The 15,064-nt window shown below is 41.8% G+C and overlaps 1 protein-coding gene across 1 annotated transcript in view; it reads left to right on the forward strand.

The window, feature by feature from the left end:
* Positions 1-15,064, forward strand: part of LOC121847724 (cation channel sperm-associated protein subunit beta-like) — a 40,176-nt gene that overhangs the window by 12,854 nt on the left and 12,258 nt on the right. The window contains exons 7-15 of the mRNA XM_042329898.1: positions 752-904; positions 1,938-2,027; positions 2,441-2,571; positions 4,764-4,796; positions 4,898-4,964; positions 5,068-5,114; positions 5,200-5,352; positions 12,115-12,258; positions 12,437-12,581. Of these exons, the coding sequence (XP_042185832.1) occupies positions 752-904; positions 1,938-2,027; positions 2,441-2,571; positions 4,764-4,796; positions 4,898-4,964; positions 5,068-5,114; positions 5,200-5,352; positions 12,115-12,258; positions 12,437-12,581 (963 nt within the window). The remainder of the gene's footprint in view (positions 1-751; positions 905-1,937; positions 2,028-2,440; positions 2,572-4,763; positions 4,797-4,897; positions 4,965-5,067; positions 5,115-5,199; positions 5,353-12,114; positions 12,259-12,436; positions 12,582-15,064) is intronic.

Raw genomic sequence — 15,064 nt, forward strand, 5'->3', positions numbered from 1 at the left:
AATTAAATTCAGCAGATGCTTTTATCCAGAGCGACTTACAGTTAGTAAGTCAGTTAGACTTACATTGAAGGGGCATTCTGGGGCCTCCCGAGTGGCGCAGCAGTCTGAGGCATCACTACAGACCCAGGTTTGATCCCAGGCTGTGTCACAGCTGGCCGTGACCTGGAGACGCATGAGGTGGCACACAATTGGCCCAGCGTTGTGCGGTTTAGGGGAGGGTTTGGCCGGCTGGGATTTCCTTGTCCTATCGCGCTATAGCGACTCCTTGTGGCGAGCCCGGTGCCTGCAAGCTGACTGCGGTCGCCACCTTGACGGTGTTTCCTCCAACACATTGGTGTGGCTAGCTTCCGGGTAAAGCGAGCAGTTTGGCAAGAAGCAGTGTGGCCTGGCAGGGTCGTGTTTCGGAGGACACATGGCTCTTGACCATCGCTTCTCCCAAGTTCATAGGGGAGTTGCAGCGATGGGACAAGACTGTACCAATTGGGGGTAAATGTAAAACAATGAAAAGGGACAATCTGCAGTTGATACATCCATTTTTAGACTTACAAATGAATGATATACAGTGGGGCAAAAAAGTATTTAGTCAGCCACCAATTGTGCAAGTTCTCCCACTTAAAAAAATGAGAGAGGCTTGTTCACATTGTTATTGTTTCAACTAATGATTGCCCTTTTAAGCTTGTATCTTAGCAGTATGAGTGTGAATTTCAATAAGTTTGTCAGAATTGCATTTGCCATGGCATCTCTCCCTTAGAGCCCATCCTGCAGTGGACGATAGGGGAGGAGTTGTCGTCTCGTATCATTGAACCACATCTCCACCGGGTCCTGCAACTACAGGTCAGCCAGAGTCCCTGTGCCGGTGATGTGGCCGTGTTGGCACCTGTCTTCGCTCCAGGAGGACACACAGGTGAGGAAGACATACTGTATACACACACACACACACACACACACACACACAAACATGTTATGACAAACAGAACATACTTTAACTATAGAGAACTAACTGCAGACAAACAGGCCATTTATGTGCCCTGTGTATACACTCACCAGCCAGTTTATTAGGTACACCCTAGTACCGGTTCGGATCCACCTTTGCCTTCAGAACAGCCTGAATTCTTCAGGCATTCTACAAGGCGTCAGAAACGTTTTACGGCGATGTTGGTCCAGGCTGACGCGATGGCATCACAGAGTTGCTGCAGATTAGACGGCGATACATTCATGCTGCTAACAGCCCGTTCCATCTCATCCCAAATACGCTCTATTCAGTTGAGGTTTGGGGACTGCGAAGGCCACTCAAGTAAACTGAAGTCGCTGTCAATGTTCCAGGCAATGTTTTTCCATCCATGACAAGGATTGACGGGTTGTGTGTTCCGAGATGCCGTTCTACACACCACATCTGTACTGAACCGTTATTTGTCTGTTTGTGGCCTGCCTGTTAGCTTGCACGATTCTTGCCATTCTCGTTCAACCTTTCTCATCAACAAGCTGTTTTCGCCCACAGTACTGCCGCTGACTTGATGTTTACCAATTCTTGGTAAAGCCTAGACACTGTCGTGCGTGAAAAGCCCAGGAGGGTGGCCGTTTCTGAGATACCGGCTCGCCTGGCACCGACGATCATACCACGCTCAAAGTCACTTAGGTCACTCGTTTTGCCCGTTGTAACGGTCAATCGAACATTAACTGAATGCCTCGATGCCTGTCTGCCTGGCCACTGATCCAAAAATGGATGCTTTTGCGCAGGGGTAGAATTAGAAGAAAAATCACTGTAACATCACAGGTCATTTAGCTTGAAAGCAATTTGCACTTGTTAAAATTAGTTTCACATGGGGATCTCAGTTCTCAAACATTCCAATTCAATTCTACCCCTGCTTGTACTCATTCATAGGACTTTGTCAGTGATCATTACTGAGGTCTTCTGTCCTCTCCCATTGTAACTGTAGGGGTGATTCTCAGTGTCACCAAATCTGCCTTCACCGCTCAGGGACGATGGTTCAACGCCACAAGATCACTATGTAGCTTGATCAATGAAGGTAGAGCATCACGTTGCAGCTTTGATATATACTGTATTACTTAGAATTGTATTTCAACATCCCTTATTCTGCTGTTTGATACACAACGATACAGTGAGTGAGTGTGTTGTACAGTAGTTTTCAGTGCATTGTCTTTAGCCGGTCCTGTATTATTTGGTTATTAATGACTCTAATACCATTTTCACACACCGAAGGTGAGCCGAGCTGAGAGATCACTTGAAAAGGGCCTTAATGGCTGTTATCATTGTCCTCTACAGTGTGTGTGTCTGGCTGCTGACCAGTCTCTTGATGTTCCACAGTGTGTGTGTCTGGCTGTGCAGGGAACTAACTTTTTCTGACTTACTGATCCCCCACTGTCTGTGTGTGTGTGCGCATGCGTGTGTGTGTGTATAACTGACCTGCTATCTCCACAGTGTGTGTGTCTGGCTGTGCGGGGATCTCCATCGTGGACCTGAAGCTGACCAACTGTCACCTGTTCCTGCTGACCAACCGGGGGCTCTTCATCAGCCAGGATCTCCTTTCCCCTGTCACAGGCACTCTCAATGTACTAGACACACACACACACTCATTTACACCATTAAAGATGGCACTGGGGGGGTGGCTGCTGTTTTATGAGCTCTTAATTAACCTACCGTGCTATTTTGTTCGCTTTTTTGCATTTTGTGGAACATATTTTGTACATAGTGTTGCTGCTACCGTCTCTTATGACCGAAAAGAGCTTCAGGAAATCAGTACAGCGATTACTCACCTTGAACTGGACGAAGAATTTCTCTTTAATGAGTCGGACAAGAGGGATTTACTCCAGACACCCGAACAGAAACCTCATCCCCGTCATTCGCAGGAGAAAAAGACGGAAGAGGTTTCCCGGAAAGAGATCGGGTGCCTTGTGAGGATCCGCCGAAGAGTGGCTAATCTGCCTTTGCTATACAATCGCTGGATAATAAATTCAACGAACTATATCCTACCAACGGGACATAAAAAACTGTAATATCTTATGTTTCACTGAGTCGTGGCTGAACAACGACATGAGTAACATACAGCTGGTGGGCTATACACTGTACCGGCAGGATAGAATAGCCGTCTCTGGTAAGACAAGGGGTGGCGGTCAATGTATATTTGTAAACAACAGCTGGTGCTCGATATCTAAGGAAGTCTCAAGGTTTTGCTCGCCTGAGGTAGAGTACCTGTTGATAAGCTGTAGACCATACTATCTACTTAGAGAGTTTTCATCTGTATTTTTCGTAGCTGTCTACATACCACTACAGGCCGATGCTGCCAAAAAGACCGCACTCATTGAGCTGTATACAGCTATAAGTAAACAGGAAAACGCTCATCCACAGGCGATCTTAGTGGCCGGGGACTTTAATGCAGGTAAACTTAAATCAGTTTTACCTCATTTCTACCAGCATGTTTAATGTGCAACCAGAGGGAAAAAACTCGAGACCACCTTTACTCCACACACAGAGACGCATACAAAGCTCTCCCTCGCCCTCCATTTGGCAAATCTGACCATAATTCTATCCTCCTGATTCCTGCTTACAAGCAAATATTAAAACAGGAATCACCAGTGACTCTGTCAATAAAAAAGTGGTCAGATGAAGCAGATGCTAAGCTACAGGTCTGTTTTGCTAGCACAGACTGGAATATGTTCTGGGATTCTTCCAATGGCAATGAGAAGTACACCACATCAGTCACTGGCTTCATCAATAAGTGCATAGGCGACGTCGTCCCCACCGTGACTGTCGTACATACCCCAACCAGAAACCATGGATTACAGGCAATATCCGCAAATGGGTAAAGGGTAGAGCTGCCACTTTCAAGGAGCGGGACTATAACCCGGAAGCCTATAAGAAATCCCACTATGCCCCCACCGAACCATCAAACAGGCAAGCGTCAATACAGGACTACGATCGAAACATACTACACCAGCTACGACGCTCATTGGCTGTGGCAGGGAATGCAAACTATTACAGAATACAAAGGGAAGCACAGATGAGAGCTGCCCAGTGACATGAGCCTACCAGACAAGCTAAATTACTTCTACTGTATGCTTGCTTCGAGACATGTAACACTGAAACATGCATGAGAGCAAATGGACAAGACCTCTATACCAGGCGGTGTCAGAGGAAGGCCCTAAAAATGGACTCCAGCAACCCTAGTCCTAGACTGTTCTCTCTGCTATTGCATGGCAAGTGGTACCGGAGCGCCAAGTCTAGGTCCATGAGGCTTCTAAACAGCTTCTTCCCCCAAGCCATAAGACTACTGAGCATCTAATCAAATGGCTACCAAGACTACTTGCACCCCCTCCCCCCCTTTACTCTGCTGCTACTCTCTCTTATTATCTATGCATAAATCACTTTAATAACTCTACCCACATGTATATATTACCTTAATTACCTCGACTAACCGGTGCCACCGTACATTGACTCTGTACCAGTACCCCCTGTATATAGCCTCGCTATTGTTATTTTACTGCTCCTCTTTAATTATTTGTTACTTTTATTTCTTTTCTTTGTAGGTATTTTTCTTTAAACTGCATTGTTGGTTAAGGGCTTGTAAGTAAGCATTTCACTGGCTCTGTTGTATTTGGCGCATGTGACAAGTAACATTTTATTTGACTTTGTGCACAGAGCCATTTGATTGGCATGAACATTCTTTATGGTCCTTACTAGTCAATAAATAGTTTATCTGAACAGTTTGTGTTGTGGTACTGATCTTTGCCTCTGAATATTACAGTTCACCTTGCTGTTCCTCCCTGCACTGGCTCAGGTCTGTAAACATGTCAGTTGTTCAAGCTATTCTCAGATATAGTAGGGGCAGAGTGCCTCCCAAGAAAACAGTTAACACGTCATTGTATTTCTCCTTCATAGATGGACTACTCTGCCACCACCTTGTGGTTTTCCTCTCAATGTGTGACAGATCGCATCTATTTCAGTGGTATGGCTTTATCATGACCTCCAATAAATGAACCATACGGATTCATAACATGTTTTTTTGTCGTTGTGGAAGCCTGTTTCAAACTGTTTTCTCTCTTGTTTAGATGACACACTCAGTTTGATTTCCAATGAAGGAGAAGGTGAAAACCTGGTAGGTGTGATTGAGGGGGTTTGTTTATAATGGATATTATACAAATGTCTATCCTTGTGTTTCAACCGGAGCTTCTCAATGGCAGCATTCTAGGTGTGTGTACAGTAAGTACCCCTTCACGAGGTGGCTCCTGTGCCAGGCCTCCGCTGTTGACATCGCGAAGAACCCCAAACACCGTTACCTGTCCTTCCTCCATGACCGTCACCAACACACTGGCCTACTGCTCTCACACACTGAGGTACCTTTTCTATATTGTCTTTATACACAGTACCAGTCAAACGTTTGGACACACCTACTCATTCCAGGGTTTTTTCTATATTTTTACTATTTTCTACATTGTAGAATAATAAGTGAAAACATCAAAACTATGAAATAACACATATGGAATCATGTAGTAACCAAAAAAGTGTTTAAACAAATCAAAATACACTACCGTTCAAAAGTTTGGGGTCACTTAGAAATGTCCTTGTTTTTGAAAGAAAATCACCTTTTTTGTCCATTAAAATAACATCAAATACAGTGTAGACATAGTTAATATTGTAAATTACTAATGTAGCTGGAAACGGCAGATTTTTAATGGAGTATCTACATAGGCCCATTATCAGCAACCATCACTCCTGTGTTCCAATGGCACGTTGTGTTAGCTAATCCAAGTTTTTCATTTTAAAGGCTAATTGATTATTAGAAAACCCTTTTGCAATTATGTTAGCACAGCTGAAAACTGTTGTGCTGATTAAAGAAGCAATACAATTGGCCTTTAGACTAGTTGAGTATCTGGAGCATCAGCATTTGTGGGTTCGATTACAGGCTCAAAATGGCCAGAAACAAAGAACTTTCTTCTGAAACTTGGCAGTCTATTCTTGTTCTGAGAAATGAAGGCTATTCCATGTGAGAAATTGCCAAGAGACTGAAGATGTCATACAACACTGTGTGCTACTCCCTTCACAGAACAGAGCAAACTGTCTCTAACCAGAATAGAAAGAGGAGTGGGAAGCCCCGGTGCACAACTGAGCTAGAGGACAAGTATATTAGAGTGTCTAGTTTGAGAAACAGGCGCCTCACAAGTCCTCAACTGGCAGCTTCATTAAATAGTACCCACAAAACACCAGTCTCAACGTCAACAGTGAAGAGACGACTCCGGGATGCTGGCCTTCTAGGCAGAGTTCCTCTAGTGTCTGTGTTCTTTTGCCCATCTTAATCTTTTCTTTTTATTGGCCAGTCTGAGATATGGCTTTTCTTTGCAACTCTGCCTAGAAGGCCGAAACTAGAAGTCTGAATTTGAATCATCGGCATACATTTGTATCTAACCCATTCATTTCTATCCCCTTAATTTTACAATTGGATCAGATTTTTATTGCTAACAATTCAATGGCCTTAAGAAATCCATTCAGTGATAGACGGAAACCTTGTTTTGCACCTCTTGACAATTCAAAATTCTCAGATAAATAAACATTACAGTGCCTTCAGAAAGTAGTCACACCCCTTGACTTTTTCCAGATTTTGTTGTGTTACAGCCTGAATTTAAAATGGATTAAATTGAGATTATTATTATTATTATTTGTCGCTGGCTTACAGAAAATACACTATAATGTGTTATAGAATTTGAAATTAGGATAGCCGAACATGTGAAAGTTGGTTTGGTGTCTATCTTGAATGGTTCAGGACTTACTGTGGGTTGGTTATTTTATGCAAATGTATGCACATTTATATAATTATTGTTAAGTTATATAATTATAGTTGATCAAAGTTTTTAAGAATTTGAAGTTAGGATAGCTTGAACGTGATAAAGTTGGTTTGGTGTCTCTAGCTTGAATGTTTCAAGAGTTACCGCGGTGAGTTATTTCATGCAAATGTATGCAAATTTATATAGTTTTAATTTATAGAGAATTGGAAGTTAGGATAGCCTGAATGTTTTAAAGTTGATCTTTTAGCTTAATTGGCTAAAAAGTAGCACCGTTTTAAATAGCTACCACTGTATTACTGTGGTTCTAATTCAGTGGCGGCCGGGCCCGTTTAAGATGATTTATGAACATGGCCTTATTTCTAATACAGCATATTGGATGACTGTTATTCATATTCCATTCACCCAGATAGGTTTAGTTTCCTACATGATACTCACATTTTCTCTACACCCATCATGAGGTTGCTACAACCTGGCCTATGAATGAAGGTTTACGACAGAGGTGCACAGATCGAGAGAAAAAGTTGAGTAATGACAGACAGTGACACATTCAATACCGGCTTGCACACTCCTGCCTACATCTAGCAAATCTAGGGTGTAATCATTAGTCCAACAGTTGCAAACAAGAGTTTATATTGGACAAATTCAGGTATGTGTATCCCCGTTTCATTCCGTTTGCTTCTGTTTAAGAAATGCTTTTCAACAGAATCGGCAGAATAAATATTGAAGTTTCCCCACATGAGGTTTTCCATGTGGATTTTCCCATGTGATCACATAACCTTTCACATACGCCACCATATCTGTATCAGTAACTGATTTAATCTGTATTCCTACACTTTGGACTTTAAAGTAAATACACTCAAGATAAACAATTATATTTATCATAGTGATTCAGGAGTAACATAAAACAGAATAATATGCACCACCATCATTAGAAAAACTATACTGAAAACTCTCAAACGGCTGAAATAATTATATGAAATCAACGATGAGAGAATATTCTGAATAACTGATAACTAAAATAGCAGTGCAGATGGCACTCTTTTGCTAAGTGCAGAGATGTATTATAGTTAATGAATATGTGGCACACTAGAAAGATCAGCGTACCTCAAATCCAGAGGTTGTGATTTCAAATCCCAGGTGGGGTCATATTTTAGCTGAACAGCGATAACATATGGACATGCGCATTTGAAAACACGTGATCACATGTGAAGTGTTTCAAAAACACATGTTTTCACATGTGAGCTATACGAACAAATGGACAAATCTCTGATCCATTTAGGTTATCAAGAGGGTCATGACAGGGATGCCCTCTGCCCAGTTATTTATTTGCTTTAGCCACGGAACCCCTAGCATCAATAATTAAAACCAGTGGAGGCTGATGGGAGGAACTATAGGAGGACGGGTTCATTGTAATGGCTGAAATTGAATATATGGAACGAAGTCAAACATGTGGTTTCCATATGTTTGATGTGTTTGATAACGTTCCATTAATTCCATTCCATCCATTACAATGAGCCCGTCCTCCTTGCTCCTCCCACCAGCCTCCACTGATTAGAACTCATGGCTCAATCTGGCGAATAGAGATTGGTGGAGAACAACCAACCCTGGATGACTGACATGGGGCTATGTATTGAAGCCACCGCGTAGCCATCTTGGTACTCCTCCTCCATTGTAAAAACATATATTTTGGAAGCTATAGAAATGCATTTAAGAATGTCTACATTTGTTTTTGACACGTTTATTCTATTTCAGACACCTTAATGCATACTTTCAATTATATTATGTGAGCTAAACATAAAAATAAAAAATATTGCTGAAAGTTGCCCAGAATCAAGTCGATAATTGTGTGATTAAAACTAACAATTAAAAGTGCTCAGGGACACTTGACCTTAAGGCCAAGATTCAATCAAATCAAAATCAAATTGTGTTAGTCACATTTTTTTGTAAACAACAGGGGTGGACTAGCAGTGAAGTGCTTCCTTAAGGGCCCTTCCAAACAATGCAGAGAGAAAGGAAATAGATAAATCATTTAAAAGTTAAACACGTAATAATAAAAGTAATAATAGATACACAATGAGTAATGATGACTATATACAACGGGTACCTGTACTGAGTCCATGTGCAGGGGTACGAGGTAATTGAGGTATTTTTGTACATATAACTAAGAATAAAAATGACAGATAGTAAATAGTAGCAGCAGCATATGTGATGAGTCAAAAAAGTTGGTGCAAAAAGGGTCAATTCAGATAATCCGGGTAGCTATTTGGTTAACTATTTAACTAACTATTTAGCAGTTTTATGGCTTTTGGGTAGAAGCTGTTCAGGGTCCTGTTGGTTCTAGACCTCTGACACCGCCTGGTATATAGGTCCTGGATGGCAGGGAGCTTGGCCCCAGTGATGTACTGGGCCATACGCACTACCCTCTGTAGTTCCTTGCGATCAGATGCTAAACAGTTGCAATACCAAGTGGTGATGCAGCCAGTCAGGATGCTCTGAATGGTACAGCTGTAGAAGGTTTTGAGGACCTGAGGGCCCATGCCGAATCTTTTCAGCCTCCTGAGGGGAAAGAGGTGTTGTCGTGCCCTCTTCACTACAAGCATGAACAGCATAAGCAAACGATAGCCGACAGCCACAAAGCTGGTGTTTTGACGGTGTCAGAGATGTTACTACATTAGAGCTGTCAAATTGGTGAGCGGCTCAGAATAAGAGTTCAGAATAAAAAAAGTGTAGGCTATATAGAAACGATGACACTAAAATTGAAAATCATTAAAGACAATCATATTTTCATTCATATTTATATCACATTCCAGTGTTTCAACTTGTAAACAAAGCTGCATGGGATTTATCTTAATGCAGCTCTGTGCAGCCAATGGCAATTTCTGCTTCTGGTATAAAGCCAGGAGACGCTTGTGGATTTGCCAGCTGTTCCAGCTCCGACATCGCACACCACAAAACACTATGTGGTTGTCCACTAGCACGGATCTGATAGAATCTAGCCCTAAGTGCGTAAATGCTCTTGGGATTTGAACTTGCAACCTTTTGATCTGGAGTGCATTAATGTCTCAGCAATACCACCAGATGGTTAAACATATATCCACACACTCTCAAAAATAAGAGTCTGGTTGTGGTATATCCCTTCCCTGGTGTACAAAAAGGTCAAAGGTACACATCAGGTAACTTCAGAGGTACATATAGGAACTCACATGTTACTGAGCGGTACCTTTTACGGTACATGTGTGGATTATCTAGTATAATGTTACGTTTTCTACCCAATATATTAAATACAAAGCTGCGTTCATAACCATTTGGAAGGTGGGAATTTACAAGTTGTGAAGTCGTAAATACCAGTTGAATGCATTCACGCGCTATGAAATGGTTGGGAAATGCCAATTGGCTAATGGCCAACAAGCAACATCAACCACAAATAGCTATCATGCTGGTAAACAAATTATAGAGTTCAAAAACCATATTAATAGATTGCTTTTTCTAATGTTTTGTTGTTACATTTAACTGCCAAGGTAATTTCCTTAGTAGGTGACGTCAGAGGCCAGCATGAGGGAGAGGTCAGAGCTGAGGGATGATAGACACGTTTCCCACTAGTAATTACCAGTTAGAGGGCCGTTCAAGTGGATTTCTCCCAGTTGCATGTGGTAAATTCCCACTTCCCACTTCGTTACGAACGCAGCATTAGGTAGGAGAGAGTAAAATGACACAAACATTATTTATCATTCATTTCTATTGGGTACAACATAATCCAAAACAAAATGAAAACAAACTGCAAATGCATCCAACAAGTTTGTAGAGTCACAATCTTGATGTGGTCATACTGTGCTAGGAATATGGGACCAAATACTAAACTTTTGACTCCTTTAATACACTATAAGTGACTTTGTCAAAATACATATGACCTCTTCAAATGGAGGGACTAGATACAGGAAATGCTTTCATTTCTAAATGGTAAAATAGATTCATGTACAGTACCAGTCAAAAGTTTGGACACACCTACTCATTCAAGGGTTTTTCTTTATTTTTACTATTTTCTACATTGTAGTGACAGAATGCCGAGAATGCAAGCTGTCATCAAGGCATAGGGTAGCTACTTTGAAGAATCTAAAATATATTTTAATTTGTTTAACACTTTTTTGGTTACTAAATGATTCCATGTGTTATTTCATAGTTTTGATGTCTTCACTATTATTCTACAATGTAGAAAATAGTAAAAAATAAAGAAAAACCCTGGAAGGAGTGTCCAAAGGTTTTGACTGCAACTGTGTATATTTTTATATACATTGAGTGAGTGTACAAAACATTAAGAACACCTTTCCTAATATTGAGTTTCACCCCCACCTTTCGCCCTCAGAACAGCCTCAATTCGTCAGGGCATGGACTCCACAAAGTGTCAAAATCATTCCACAGGGAAGCTGGCCAATGTTGACTCAAATGCTTCCCACAGTTGTGCCAAGATGGCTGGATGTCCTTTAGGTGAACACACGGGAAACTTGACACAAACCTGTGCACCTGGCACATACTACTGTACCCCGTTCAAAGGCATTGTAAATATTTTGTCTTGCCCATTCACCCTCTGAATGGCACACGTACACAATCCATGTATCACGACTCAGGATATGACCCAGATGCAAACACAGGATGCGGATAGTACAGTTCTCAATCATTTCATAACAAAGGGCAGGTCGAGAACAGGCAGAGGTTCGTAAACAGGTCAGAGTCAGGCAGGTACAGGACGGCAGGCAGGCTCGGGGTCAGGGCAGGCAGAGGTTCGTAATAAGGTCAGAGTCAGGCAGGTACAGGACGGCAGGCAGGCTCAGGTCAGGGCAGGCAGAATGGTCAGAACCGGGAAGACTAGGAAACAAACACTTGAGAAACAGGAAAACACGCTGGTAAGACCAGACAAGACAGTGGGGAAGATGGGCGAACTCTAGAGAGGGGTGGAGACAAGCACAAAGACAGGTGAAACCGATCAGGGTGTGACACAATGTTTCAATTGTCTCAAGGCATAAAAATCCTTCTTTATCCTGTCTCCTCTTTATCTACACTGATTGAAGTTGATTTAACAATTGACATAAATAAGGGATCATAGCTCTTACCTGGATTCACCTGGTCAGTCTATGTCATGGAAAGGTGTTTTTCATGTTTTATACACTCAGTGTATAGTACAATTCATACAAAGTGAGTGCAATCCATTAAGTGTGGATTCCATTTGCTTTGTTTGAGATTGATTCAATTTGAGTCAAGTAAAAATCCACTATCCCCAAATAGTATGATCATGAAATTATATTGTGTGTCTCTCTCTTCCAGCAGCAGGGTGCGATGGTGTCAGTGTTTGGTGTAAAGGCAGAGGAACTCTTTCAGCGTCACACCAAGTTCCCCCCGGTGATTCTAGACTTCCAGCCCAGAGGGATCTTCCTGTTGGACAACCATGTTATCCTGTACGGCTCAGAGGTGACAGCACACACACATACATCGCACACATGCATACTCACGCACACAGAGTTCAAATAAGTTAACAAAATAAAAAATACCGGAGGTAGGAAAACTCAGGGTCCTGTCTAAGTATGATGAATTTGATACCATAATGTATTTCCCTTACCCAACCTCTGTCTGTGTATTGTGTTGTTAGGTGTGGACATCGTCAGATAGAGGCTCTACCTTCACGTGGGTGTTCTCTCTAGACAATCAGATCGTCATAGACGCGCTGAGCTGTACTGTCATTGGCGTGGTAGTGTTCTTCACTGACCATGGCAACCTCTACATCATGAAGTCAGGTGGGACAACAACAACAGTGACGTTCCAGGTTATCTTTTCTTGCAGTCGTGCTTCCCAAATGATCCAATCTCCTGGAGAAGTTTGTAACTACTCAGGAAGGAACCATGTTTGTTTGGGAATCCTTCTGAGAACAGGGTGACTGCAAAACAGACAACCTGGAACACCACCACCAAATCCTAAAGAATATGCTGCAGGATGTAGGCTTGAGCCCAGGGCTGTTGTGGAGACCCTATTACCGCCACATCGGCAATCATGAGTCATGCCCGCAGTTAAATTCCACGTGACCGCTGAGTCACGGTAATCTCTTATGCACTCAGGACATGGTAGTACCCAACTCGCTAACGATCATCAGGTCACTAATGGTCTGGTACTCAGGGCTCTATTGTCCCTCTAACCACTCTGACATCAATGCAAATACAATTGAAAATCACGGCAAACACTTATCATGAAAACAGTGTCATGCTTTTAAAACTCACCTCACTGTGATTGATCACTTTGAAGAAAGAAGTTCAACAACAGGTTGAAACTGAGGGGAAAACGTGGTCGTTGTGGATGTTGTTTCAAAGCCAAACACAACTAAATGGACAGAGCTTTCTAAGGTGATGATTAATTCAAAACACCCATACGCATAGAGTTTATAAATATAGATAGGCCTATGAGCCCGATCCCGGAAAACAAAAACTCATTTAAAATAATGATTGTGACGTTATACAATAGAGAGCCTACCGCATATTACGAATGGCAGAAAAATATTTTGTTTTTAAAAACTGATTTAAGATGTCTTTGGTACATAATTGGTCTTGCCTATACTCCAAAATTGTAGTAATCGCCTTTGAGTATGGACTTGTTATCCATACTGGATGAACTGGTTCCCTTATGCTACGCTGCAAACGTTCTATTCATGAGTCTGGGAGAGAACATATAGGCCTAGGCGATGCTGTTGGTTCATTGATTGTACAGGGCGGCTAACCTACAGTTATATACTGAACAAAAGTATAAACACCGCGTGCAACAATTTCAATGATTTTACTGAGTTACAGTTCATTTAAGGAAATCAGTCATTTGAAATAAATTCATTAGGCCTTTATTGATAGATTTCACATGGCTGGGCAGGGGCGCAGACATGGTTGGGCCTGGGGGGAATTTGGAAGTCCTGGGCTGGCGTGGTTACATGTGGTCTGCGGTTGTGAGGCTGGTTGGACGTACTGCCAAATACTCTAAAATGACGTTGGAGGCGTATTGTGGTAGAGAAATGAACATTAAATTCTGGTGGACATTCCTGCAGTCAGCAAGCCAATTGCACGCTCCCTCAAAACTTGAGACATCTGTGGCATTGTGTTGTGTGACAAAACTGCACATTTTAGAGTGGCCTTTTATTGTCCCCAGCACAAGGTGCACCTGTGTAATGATCATGCTGTTTAATAAGCTTTTTGATATGCCATACCTGTCAAGTGGATGGATTATCTTGGCAAAGGAGAAATGCTCACTAACAGGGATGTAAAGAAATGAGCTTTTTGTACATATGGAACATTTCTGGGATCTTTTATTTCAGCTCATGAAACATGGGACCAACACTTTACATGTTGCGTTTAATTTCTGTTCAGTATAAAGTGCATTCGGAAAGTATTCAGACCCCTTGACCTTTTCCACATTTTGTTACGTTACAGCCGTATTCTAAAATGTATTTAAATTGTTTTTTTCCCTCACCAATCTACACACAATACCCCATATTTACAAAGCAAAAGCAGTTTTTTAGAAATGTTAGCAAATGTATAAAACATTTTTTTTTTATGATATCACATTTACATTTGTATTCAGACCCTTTACTCAGTACTTTGTTGAAGCACCTTTGACAGCGATTACAGCCTTGAGTCTTCTTGGGTATGACGCTACAAGCTTGGCACACCTATATTTGGGGAGTTTCTCCCATTCTTCTCTCCAGATCCTCTCAAGCTCTGTCAGATTGGATGGCGAGTGTCGCTGCACAGCTATTTTCAGGTCTCTCCAGAGATGTTCGATCGGGTTCAAGAATCTTGGCTCTGGCTGGGCCACTCAAGGACATTCAGAGACTTTTCCCAAAGCCACTTCTGCGTTGTCTTGGCTGTTTGTTTAGGGTCGTCGGTTTTTGGTTTTTGCTCTGACATGCACTGTCAACTGTGGGACATTATATAGACAGGTGTGTGACTTTCCAAATCATATCCAATCAAATTAATTTACCACAGGTGGACTCCAATCAAGTTGTAGAAATGTCTCAATAATAATCAATGGAAACAGGATGCACCTGAGCTAAATTTCGAGTCTCATAGCAACGGGTCTGAATACTTATGTACAGTACCAGTCAAAAGTTTGGACTCACCTTTCACCTCTCACCCTCATTCAAGGGTTTTTCTTTATTTTTACTATTTTCTACATTGTACAAAGTAGTGAAGACATCAAAACTATGAAATGACACATATAGAATCATGTAGTAACCAAATACAGT

The sequence above is a fragment of the Oncorhynchus tshawytscha genome, linkage group LG11 (genome assembly GCF_018296145.1).
Source record: "Oncorhynchus tshawytscha isolate Ot180627B linkage group LG11, Otsh_v2.0, whole genome shotgun sequence".
Classification (NCBI taxonomy): Eukaryota; Metazoa; Chordata; class Actinopteri; order Salmoniformes; family Salmonidae; genus Oncorhynchus; species Oncorhynchus tshawytscha.